The sequence below is a fragment of the Muntiacus reevesi genome, chromosome 4, assembly GCF_963930625.1.
Source record: "Muntiacus reevesi chromosome 4, mMunRee1.1, whole genome shotgun sequence".
NCBI classification, from domain to species: Eukaryota; Metazoa; Chordata; class Mammalia; order Artiodactyla; family Cervidae; genus Muntiacus; species Muntiacus reevesi.
In genome coordinates, this window is record NC_089252.1 from 107058441 (window position 1) to 107071056 (window position 12616).

At 40.1% G+C, this 12616-nt stretch overlaps 1 protein-coding gene across 1 annotated transcript in view; it reads right to left on the bottom strand.

Annotated features, from left to right (window-relative positions):
• The window catches only part of LOC136167471 (IQ domain-containing protein F3-like), a 67095-nt gene that overhangs the window by 12416 nt on the left and 42063 nt on the right, over positions 1 to 12616 (bottom strand). The window contains exon 4 of the mRNA XM_065935032.1: positions 826 to 921. Coding sequence (XP_065791104.1) covers positions 826 to 921 — 96 coding nt within the window. The remainder of the gene's footprint in view (positions 1 to 825; positions 922 to 12616) is intronic.

Consider the following 12616-nt stretch of genomic DNA (forward strand, 5'->3'; position numbering starts at 1 on the left):
GAAGGCTGTATATTGTCACCCTGCTATTTAACTTCCATGCAGAGTACATCATGCGAAATGCTGGGCTGGATGAAGCATAAGCTGGAATCAGGATTGCCAGGAAAATATCAATAACTTCAGATATGCAGATGACACCACCCTTCTGACAGAAAGTGAAGAGGAACTGAAGAGCCTCTTAAAGAAAATGGAAGAGGAGAGTGAAAAAGCTGGCTTAAAATTCAACCTTCAGAAAACTATGATCATGCCATCCAGTCCCATAAGATCATGTCATCCGGTGCCATCACTTCGTGGCAAATAGATGGGGAAACAATGGAAACAGATTTAATTTTCTTGGGCTCCAAAATCACTACAGGTGGTGACTGTAGCCATGAAATCAGAAGACACTTACTCCAAAGAAAAGCTATGACCGATCTAGACAGCATATTAAAAAGCAGAGACATTACTTTGCTGACAAAGGTCCTTCTAGTCAAAGTTATGCTTTTTCCAGTAGTAATGTATGGACGTGAGAATGAAAGTGAAAGTTGCTCAGTTGTGTCTGACTCTTTGCGACCCCATGGACTATTCAATCCATGGAATTCTCCAGGCCAGAATACTGGAATGGGTAGCCTTTCCCTTCTCCAGGAGATCTTCCCAACCCAGGGATCAAATCCAGATTTCCCGCATCACAGGCAGATTCTTTATCAGCTAAGCCACAAGGGTGACAAATTCTCTGATCATCCCATGCTATGGGCCACAGAGAAAGACAACTGTTACCCCTGGGTGACTTTAGTTAGACACATTGCAGGTTTGGGTCCCCTTCAACTTTGAGAACCTCTATTGGCCTACCTCTGTTTTTTTTTTCTCCTTTTTCTTCTGCTCTTCACGTAGTAATGTGGTTTCATCAACGTCTTCTATTATAATTTGACAAACGTGGCCATCCTTCTGTAATCAGAGTTTACAGGGGAAAAATAAGAGTAGGTTGCTCTCTGTAAATTTGGTTCTGAGTCTACCACATGCTCAACCTCTTGCCTTGCCCAGAGACCCTACAAGTAGGACTGGCATCCTTAGCAACTGTGAAATCCACCTTTCCCTGCCTGCAACTTTGGGGAGATTGGCTCTCTCTCTTACACAACATCGAATGCCCATGACTTGGAAACAGATGGTTCAAATCTCTCAGGTCTGTGATCCCTTAAATTTCCCATAGTTAGGAGTTAGATGGTTCCATTGCTGTCAGGTCTGTACTCTTCCAGCCACATCTCAGGCAGGAAGAAGGAAGGGAAGACAGAAATGATGTCATAAGGGCACCTATGACTCAGGCATCAGAATGGTTCCCAACCATTGAGCCCTTTTTGTGAAAACATGTAAGTTCTGTCCATTCTTAATGCTATAAATGGCTATAAATTTGGCTAAAATGGCAGGATACTGAAAATATTGGCCCATTGGTGCACAAAGCTGTACAAAGTTCATCATTTCATGCCTGTTGATAAAAACATACATTTGAGACAATTTAAATATTCATCAACAGGGAATTCAATTGCATGGATTTCAGTTCAATCAAACAATGGAAGCAAATAATATACAGAAAGAATGAGTCTGGAGCAAAATCTTAAGTGTTTTATAAAAGGAGATGTACTGTGGCTAAGATGCACATGAAGTGATGCCCAGTATCATTATTCATGATGGAAATAAATTTAGAACCATAATGAGATATTTTTTAGACACTCTAGAGAATGGCTAAAGTGAAAGACAGTGACAATCAAATATTGATGAGAATGTACAGTAGTTGAATCTCTTATATACTGTTGGTGGTTATGTATAAAACAGGATAAATACTATGGAAAATGGTTTGGCAGTTTCTAATATATTTAAACATATCTCCACTCTATAACTTAGCAATTCCACTCCCAGGTATTTACACAAGAAAAATGAAAGCATGTTGTCTACAAAAGATTTGTGCAAGAATGTTCATAGCAAGTTTATTCAAATAGGTCAAAACTGGAAACAATTTAAATGTTTACCAAAACTGACTAGAGAAAGCAACTTTAGTTTATTTATATAATGAAATATACAGTGTTAAAAGTGAACAAATCACTGAAACACACAATAACATAGGTGAATCTCAAAAACATGCTAAATGAAAGAAGCCAGACATAAACTATTTCCAGGATGATCCATTTATTCAGAATTTTAAAACAAGCAAACTTAAACTGTAGGAGAAATGATTCCAAATAAAGATTATACCTAGAGCAGAGTTATAAGATGTATTGCTTGCAAACAACACACATATACACACACAAAAAAACAAACAAAGAAAAATGTGCTCTGTCTTATTCTCAGTGGTGCTAACTGGGGAATACAGAATTGTGAAAACTTACCCAAATCATCTATTAAGAAGTGCTTAAGGGGAAAGATCAAGATGGCAGAAGAGTAGGATGTAGAGTTCACCTTCTCTCCACAGATACATCAAAAATACATCTACATGTGGAACAACTCTTATAGAACATCTACTAAACACTGACAGAAGACCTCAGACCTCCAAAAGGGCAAGAAAATCTCCACATAACTGCATTGGACAAAAGAAAAAAGAAGAAAAGAGAAAGGAATCTAGACAGGATCTGTACCCTTGGGAGGGGGTCGTGAAAGCGGAAAGATTTTCAAACACCAGTAAGTCCCCCTTACTAGCAGGGGGATCAGCCATGACAGAGGAGCTTTGGAGCCTCAGGGGAGAGGGTGGCAACAGGTTTGCAGAGAGCAAGGCAGAGAGAAACTCACATAGACCATCAGTGCTGACAGGGGGTGTGCAGGTACATAGCCCACATGCATGCTTCCAGGAAGGCGGGGCAGTGGTTGACTCCTGGTCTCAGGTCCCTTGGCAGAGGTGGTTGACCACTCCTACCACAGGGGATAATGGCCAGCACACACTGAGGAGAGACCGTAAGCATCCAAACCAAAACTAGCCCTCTCCATCCTGAAGGGTTTGCACCCCAGTGTTCATCGCAGCATTGTTTATAATAGCAGGACATGGAAGCAACCTAGAAGCCCATCAGCAGACGAATGGATAAGGAAGCTGTGGTACACATACACCATGGAATACTACTCAGCCATTAAAAAGAATTCTTTTGAATCAGTTCTAATGAGATGGATGAAACTGGAGCCCATTATACAGAGTGAAGTAAGCCAGAAAGATAAACACCAATACAGTATACTAACGCATATATATGGAATTTAAAAAGATGGTAACGATAACCCTATATGCAAAACAGAAAAAGAGACACAGATGTACAGAACAGACTTTTGGACTCTATGGGAGAAGGTGGGATGTTCTGAAAGAATAGCATTGAAACAAGTATACTATCAAGGGTGAAACAGATCACCAGCCCAGGTTGGATGCATGAGACAAGTGCTCAGGGCTGGTGCACTGGGAAGACCCAGAGGATGGGAGGCGGGAGGGGGGATCGGGATAGGAAACACATGTAAATCCATGGCTGATTCATGTCAATGTATGGCAAAAACCACTACAGTATTGTAAAGTAATTAGCCTCCAACTAATAAAAATAAATGAAAAAAAAAATTAGCCCTCTGCCAAAAAAAAAAAAAAAAAAAAAAAATTCAAACAAGCCATGCAGGGACACTCCTGCATATAAACAGCCTTTCAAGAGTACAGTAGAGGTTTTTTGGGTTTTGATATAGCAATGTATATACATACAAGGTTGTTTTAAACTGCTGATTTCTTTCTTGCCTAGAGGAGTTCCTTTAGCATTTGTTGAAAAGCTGGTTTGGTAGTACTGAATTCTCTTAGCTTTTCCTGGTCTATAAAGCTTTTGATTTCTCTGTCAAATCTACCAACCTTGCTTGGTAGAGTATTCTTGGTTGTAGGTTCTTCCCTTTCATTACTCTAAACATATTATGCCACTCTCTTCTGGCTTGCAGTTTCTGCTGAGAAGTCAGCGGATAACCGTGCAGAAGTTCCTTTGTATGTTATTTGTTGTTTTTTCCCTTGTTCCTTCAAAGTTTTTTTTCATTGTCTTTTAATTCCCACGTTAGGGAAGTTTTCAGCTATTATCTCTTCAAATATTTTCTCAGGTCCTTTCTCTCTGTTTTCTCCTAGGACCCCTATAATGCGACTGTTGGTGCGTTTAATGTTTTCCCTGAGGTCTCTTAGGCTGTCTTCATTCATTTAAAAAAATAATTTCTTTAATTTTGGCTGTGCTGGGTCTTTATTGCTTTGGCGGGGGGGCTTTTCTCTGGTTGTGGAGAGTGAGGACTACTCTCTAGTTGCAGTGCGAGGGCTTCTCAGTGTGGTGGCTTCTCTTGTTGATGGGCTCGAGGGCAGTTGGGTTCCTGGTTTTAGAGCACAGGCTCAACAGTTGTAGCACATGGGCTTAGCTGCTCTGCAGCATGTGGGATGTTCCACCAGGGATCAGACCCATGTCTCCTGCAACAGCAGGCAGATTCTTTACCACTGAGCCACCAGGGAAGCCCCTAGAGGTCCCTTAAAGTATCCTCATTTTTTAAAATTCTTTTTTCACATTTGGACAACCTCTAGGGCATTTTTTCATTTAGTCATTTTGTCATCAGCTCCATTTGGTTCTTCTTTATATTTTCTTTGTTGAAATTCTTAACTGTGGCTATCTAAATGGTCTGAGGAGGTTGGGTCCCAGGTGTTAACAGGCTAGAGAAAAGATTCCAAAATGGTGCTTACCATTGCAAGTTATTATCATAGTTGAAAGAGCTTCCCCAAATGGCTGCTGTCAGCACCTCTATCGGCAAGAAGATCCCCAGTTGCATTCTGCCCCTCCAGGGGGGTTTCCAAGATGAGCAAGTGGGTCTGACTCAAGCTCTTTTCAAGCTACCGCTTCTGTACCTGGACTTGGAATCTTTTGAGATTTTGCATTCACCCTTTCAGAGTTAAGTTTGTTTCCTATAGCCCTCTGGCTCTTCTAAAAATAAGCCCCTCTGGTTTTCAAAGCCAGATGTTCTGGAGGCTCATCTTCCCAGTGCAGGATCCCTGGGCTGCAGTCTCAGATCCCTCAGTCCTTGGGGAGGACTTCTGCAGTTGTGCTTATTCCTTCCATTTGTGGGTCACCTTCCCAAGGGTTTGTCCTGACTATATTGCATTTCTGGCCCCCTGCCCATTTTGTTGTGGTTTCCCCTTTATGTCTTTAGTTGTGGAAAATATTTTCTACTACTCTTCAGGTCATTATCATAGATGGTTTCTCTGTAACTACTTATAACTCTGGTGTGCCTGTAGTAGGAGGTGAATTCAAGGTTTTCTGTTTCTGCTTTCTTGGCCACCAACCATCCCTCAGGTTGTAATTTTGATAGCTACATTGTTCCTCTCCAAGATCCATAAGTGGCTCTTTAATATAATGTGTTGTTCCTTTTTTAAGGCTAAGTGGTCTTCTCCTGTCAAAAATATGAACATTGAACTTTCCTGGTGGCTCGGGTTCAATCCCTGGTTGGGGAACTTAAGATCCCATATTCCATGTGGTGTGGCAAAAAAAGTGTAATTATATATTTTTTATACTAATGTATACATTAACTTAATTCCTATAAACTGTCTTAAATCTTCCCTTTAGTTACTGTGTTTCTGCTTGTTGGGCTTAGGGAGGTTTTTTCATGCTGTTGGTCTCCCTGAAAGCTTGATGATTCCTGGCTGGGTGTTCATCTTTGAGATTTCGTTTAACTTACTGATGAGTGCTTAGTCCCTGATTCCACAGATTACATGGGAGATGTAGGATAAACCGTCTGGGTGAAATGTAAGTGGGAAGACTCCTGGGAAGGAGTCTTCTTGTACAAGAATGTTACATGGTACCAGGCCCTGCCTCTTCTTCCCAGGCCAGTCAGTTCCTCCCTGAAGACAGGTCCTATCTTGCCAACTGCATGTCGCAGCAGGAAAGTTGGCTGTTCCTACTACAGACATATTCCAATTAGTTCCTATGATAATGCACAGCCTCTGCTGCCCCCTGCACAAGCTCTACCTTGCAGGAACTGGATGGCCATTCTCCACTTAAATATGAAATCTTTTTTAGAGCTTTGGTTCATTTTCTTTAAGTCTTTTCATATTTGCCTCTGTTCTTTAAAGTATCCATATAATTTCTGTCCACTGAAGATCTCTATTTTTTTAAGGTACTATTGGTTTAGTTGCTAAGTCGTGTCCAACTCTTGTGACCCCATGGACTGTAGCCCGCCAGGCTCCTCTGGTCATGGGATCTTCCAGGCAAGAATATAGTAGTGGGTTGCCATATCTTTCTCCAGGGGATCTTCCTAAACCAGGGATTGAACCTGGGTCTCCTGAACCTGATTGAGCTACCAGGAATTCCCAAGGTACTATTAGATGTTTCTTAAAAAGGTATGCCTTAAAAAAACGTATGCCTTTTCCATTATTCCCAGGAATTTGCAGTGGGAGAGGAAGGTCTGAACCTGTGCTCAAATAGGATTTTAATCCATTTTCTTATGGACATTTTCTGAGTTTGCTTTGTAGTCATGTTTCCTTGAGGTTTGGGGTAAAAAAACTGAAGCAGATTTTAGCCAGTGACTAAGAATTTCCTTATGATTATACAGTGGAAGTGAGAAATAGATTTAAGGGACTAGATCTGATAGACAGAGTGCCTGATGAACTATGGACAGAGGTTCAAGACATTGTACAGGAAACAGGGATCAAGACCATCCCCAAGAAAAAGAAATGCAAAAAAGCAAAATGGCTGTCTGAGGAGGTCTTACAAATAGCTGTGAAAAGAAGGGACACGAAAAGCAAAGGAGAAAAGGAAAGATACACCCACTTGATTGCAGAGTTCCAAAGAATAGCAAGAAGAGATAAGAAAGCCTTCCTCAGGGATCAATGCAAAGAAATAGAGGAGAACAATAGAATGGGAAAGACTAGAGATCTCTTCAAGAAAATCAGAAATACCAAGGGAACATTTCATGCAAAGATGGGCTCAAAAAAGGACAGAAATGATATGGACCTAACAGAAGCAGAAGATACTAAGAAGAGGTGGCAAGAATACACAGAAGAACTATACAAAAAAGATCTTCATGACCCAGATAATCACGATGGTGTGATCACTCACCTAGAGTCAGACATCCTGGAATCCAAAGTCAGGTGGGCCTTAGGAAGCATCACTAGGAACAAAGCTAGTGGAGGTGATGGAATACCAGCTGAGCTATTTCAAGTCCTAAAAGATGATGCTATGAAAGTGCTGCAGTCAATATGTCAGCAAATTTGGAAAACTCAGCAGTGGCCACAGGACTGGAAAAGGTCAGTTTTCATTCCAATCCCAAAGAAAAGCAATGCCAAAGAATGCTCAAACTACCGCACAATTGCACACATCTCACACGCTAGTAAAGTAATGCTCAAAATTCTCCAAGCCAGGGTTCAGCAATACGTGAACCATGAACTTCCAGATGTTCAAGCTGGATTTAGAAAAGGCAGAGGAACCAGAGATCAAATTGCCAACATCTGCTGGATCATCAGAAAAGCAAGTGTTCCAGAAAAACAATTACTTCTGCTTTATTGACTATGCCAAAGCCTTTGACTGTGTGGGTCACAACAAACTGTGGAAGATTCTGAAACAGATGGAAATACCAGACCAGCTGACCTGCCTCTTGAGAAACCTGTATGCAGGTCAGGAAGCAACAGTTAGAACTGGACATGGAACAACAGACTGGTTCCAAATACGAAAGGGAGTACATCAAGGCTGTATATTGTCACCCTGCTTATTTAACTTCCATGCAGAGTACATCATGAGAAATGCTGGGCTGGAAGAAGCACAAGCTGGAATCAAGATTGCGGGGAGAAATATCAATAACCTCAGATATGCAGATGACACCACCCTTATAGCAAGAAGTGAAGAAGAACTAAAGAGTCTCTTGATGAAAGTGAAAGAGGAGAGTGAAAAAGTTGGCTTAAAGCTCAATATTCAGAAAACTAAGATCATGGCATCTGGTCCCATCACTTCATGACAAATAGATGGGGAAACAGGGGAAATAGTGGCTGACTTTATTTTTGGGGGCTCCAAAATCACTGCAGATGGTGACTGCAGCCATGAAATTAAAAGACGCTTACTCCTTGGAAGGAAAGTTATGACCGACCTAGACAGCATATTGAAAAGCAGAGACATTACTTTGTCAACAAAGGTCTGTCTGGTCAAGGCTATGGTTTTTCCAGTAGTCATGTATGGATGTGAGAGTTGGATTATAAGGAAAGCTGAGCACCGAAGAATTGATGCTTCTGAACTGTGGTGTTGGAGAAGACTCTTGAGAGTCCCTTGGACTGCAAGGAGATCCAACCAGTCCATCCTAAAGGAGATCAGTGCTGGGTGTTCACTGGAAGGACTTATGCTGAAGCTGAAACTCCAATACTTTGGCCACCTGATGTGAAGAGCTGACTCACTGGAAAAGACCCTGATGCTGGGAAAGACTGAGGGCAGGAGGAGAAGGGGATGACAGAGGATAGATGGTTGGATGGCATCACTGACTCAATGGACATGGGTTTGGGTGGACTCCAGGAGTTGGTGATGGACAGGGAGGCTTGGCGTGCTGCAGTTCATGGGGTTGCAAAGAGTAGGAGACGACTGAGTGACTGAACTGAACTGAACTGTGCTTCAATGTATGTATTTTCTCTTGATTTGTCTGTTCATTAATTCTCTCTTCATCTTTGTGTAATCTTGTTAAACTCACCCATTGAATTTTCTAGTTGGTTGTTGTGCTTTTCTGTTCTAAAATTCTCCACTTGACACTTTTAAAGTAAGTTTCAGTTTTCTGCTGAATTCTCACTTTGTCTTCTGTTTTCATTAACACATTAAGAATATTTATTTTAAAACTTTGTACGTGTACCTTCATTATTCGTCTCCACTTGTGAGTCTAATTCTCCTGTCAGTTATTTTTCTTGTTTTCAAGCTTTTTTTTTTTTTTTGGCCTTGAGTTTGGTTATTTTTTGTTGAGTGATGGATGCTGTATAAGAAAAATTTTCAAAAAGAAAACCTCTTTCTTCAGAGATGATTTACATTTGTTCTGGTAGGTGACTGGAGCATTAGAAATCCTGGGTTTCCTTAAACCAGTTTCTGAGATGATGTGAAACTGACTTTTCATCATTGGAAATGCTAGTCTATTTTGAATTCACTTTTCTCCTGGTATCTAAGTTCTCTTGGCTTCCAACATGAAACACTGGGGATTTACCAGGATGCCCTCATTCATGGCAGTCCTGGTCTGCAAATTCTATGACTCTTCACAAAAAAACTGTCAAAAATTCTGCTTGAAAATTCAACTTGTTGGGACTTCCCTGATGGTCCACTGATTAAGAATCTGTGCTTCCACTTCAGGAAGCACAGGTTTGATTCCTGGTCAGGGAACTAAGATACCACATGCCATGGAATTCGGCAAAAGAAAAAAAAATCACCTTGTTGACTTTTCAACTACCTCTTCACCATACTTCCCACCACCTCTACCACTAACCAGAACAGTGAATAAGATACCAATGTTGAGTTCACCTTTTTATTTTTTTAATTGTGTCCAGAACACTGAACACTTGTGACATCAACAATCTAGATTTCTCTTATTTATATGGAACGCCCATCTATTTTCTGCTTCCCTAAAAGTGCTTCAACTTTTTCAGCTTTAATTGTAGTCACCATTTACTTTTTTATTGTCATAAGATACAAATAATACAAAATTTACCACTTAACCATTTTAAGTGTACAGTTCAGTGGTATTATATATGTTCACCCTTGGACAGCAAGGAGATCAAACCTGTCAATCCTAAAGGAAATCAACCCTGAATATTCATTGGAAGATGTGATGCTGAAGCTGAAGCTCCAATACTTTGGCCACCTGATATGAAGAGCTGACTCACTGGAAAAGACCTTGATGCTGGAAAAGACAGAGGGTAAGAGGAGAAGAGGGTGACAGAGGATGAGATGGTTGGATGGCATCACTGACTCAATGGACATGAGTTTGAGCAGACTCCGGGAGATAGTGAAGTACAGGGAAGCCTGGCATGCTGCAGTCCATGGGATGGCAAAGAGTCAGACACAACTTAGAGACTGAATAACAACAATGTTGTACACTGTCACCACCATTCCTGTACTTAACTCTTTTCTTCTTGTAAAATTGAAACTCGATACCCATTAAACAATAACCACCCATTCCTCCACCTCCAGCCCCAGGTAACCACAATTCTATTATGTAGAATTTGTCTTTCTTTATGACTTTTAACTACTCCAGTATCTCTATGATTTTAACTGCTCCAAATATCTTCTATAAAGTGAAGTCATTCAGTATTTGCTGTTTTGTGACTGACTGACTTCACTTAGCATAATGTCCTCAAGTTTCATCTATATTGTGGCATAAGTCAGAATTACCTTCTGTTTTAAGGCTAAATAATATTCCATTGTATGTATATACCACATTTTGCTTATTCATTTATCCACTGATGGACACATGGGTGCTTTGATATTTTAGCTGTTGTGAAAAATGCTGCTATAAACACACATAAACAAATATTCTTAAAAACTCTGGAATGGAACTGCCACATCGTAATTTCATCTTTAATTTTTTTTTATACAGCAGCTATACCACCTTACATTCCCATCAACAGGGTACAACAGTTCCAGTTTCTCCACATTCTCATCTCCATTTGTTATTTTCCATTAAAAAAAAAAAATAGTATCTATCCAAATAGATGTGAGGTGGTATCTCATTGTAATTTTGACTTGCATTTCCTTAATGATCAGAAATGTTGAGCATTTTTACCTGTACTTATTGGTCATTTGCGTTATCTCCTTTGGACAAATGTCTATTCAAGTCCTTTGTTCATTTTAAATTGGGTTTTGTTGTTGTTGAGATTTAAAAGCTTCTATGTGTTCTGGATATTAATTTCTTACCAGATAAGTGATTTCAAATACTTTTTCTCATTCCATGGATTGCCTTTTTGCTCTGTCAACAGTGTCTTTTGACGCATAAAAATTTTAAATTTTCATGCAGTCCAATTTGTCTTTTTTCTTTGTTGCCTGAGCCTTCAGTGTCATATCCAAGAAATCATTGCCAAATCCAAATCCAATGTTGTACAATTTTTTACCTCTTTTACTCTTAAGAGTTTTAGAACTCTGATTCACTTTATTTTTTATATGGTGTTGGATATGGGTACAATTTCACACGTATGCATGTAGATATCTGGTTTTCTCCATACCAGTTGTTTAAAGCACTGTCCTTTCCCCCGTTGAGTGGTCTTGGCATTCTTGTAAAAAATAATTTGAATACATATGTAAGGGTTTATTTCTGAGCTCTCTTTTCTATTTCATCAGTCTTCATGACAGTACCATACTATTTTGATTATTGTAATGTTGTAGTAAGTTCCAAAACTACAAAGTGTTGGCCCTTTCAGCTTAATTTTCTTTTCAAGATTTTTTTTGGATATTCAGGGTTTCTGAGATTCCATATGAATTTTAGGTTAGACTTTTCTATTTCTGCAAAAAAATGTCATCAGGATTTTGATAGGGATTGCACTGAATCTATAGATTATTTTGGATAGTACTGACAACTTGCTAAGTCTTTTGATACATTAACAAAGTATATCTCTATTTGTTTATATTTTCTTTAGTTATTTTCAGCAATGCTCTATAGTTTTCATTATATGAGTCTCTCACTTTCTTAGTTAAATTTGTTCCTAAGTATTTTAATTTTTTCGATGCTATTGTAAATGGATTTTCAGGGATAATTTTCTTTTGGGATTGTTCTTTGTTAGCAACTGATTTTTGTCTTCAATTTTGTAGCCTGCTACCTTGCTGAATTAATTTAATACTGTTATAACAGTATTTGGGGGACTTCCCACATGGCACTAGTGATAAAGAACTCCTGCCAATGAAGGAGAATAAGAGACTAGGGTTTGATCCCTGGGTTGGAAAGATTCCCCTGGAGGAGGGCATGGCAACCCACTCCAGTATTCTTGCCTGGAGAATTACATGGACAGAGGAGCTTAGTGGGCTACAGTCCATAGGGCCGCAAAAAGTCAGACACGACTGAGGCGACTTAGCATGCACACATGCATAACAGTATATTGTTGCTAGTTCAGTCACTCAGTCATGTCTGACTTTTTGTGACCCCGTGGACAGCAGCATGCCAGACTTCCCTGTCCTTCACTATCTCCCAGAGCTTGCTCAAACTCACATCCATTGAGTTGGTGATGCCATCCAACCATCTCATCCTCTGGCATCTCCTTCTCCTCCTGCCTTCAATTTTCCCAGCATCAGGGTCTTTTCTAATGAGTCAGCTCCTCACATCAGCTGGCCAAAGTACTGGAGCTCCAGCTCCAGCATCAGTCCTTCCAATGAATATTCAGGATTGATTTTCTTTAGGACTGACTGGTTGGATCTCCTTGCAGTCTAAGGGACTCTCAGGAGTCTTCTCCAACACCACAGTTCAAAAGCATCAATTCTTTGGCGTTCAGCCTTCTTTATGGTCCAACTCTCACATCCATACTTGACTACCGGAAAAACCATAGCTTTGACTATATGGACCTTTGTTGGCAAAATAATGTCTCTGCTTTTTAAAACACTGTCTAGGTTTGTCATAACAGTGTATTAGTGGAACCAAAAGAAACTCTGGTGCTTATATTTTTCCTGCCTCCAGAGGGAGCTCATCA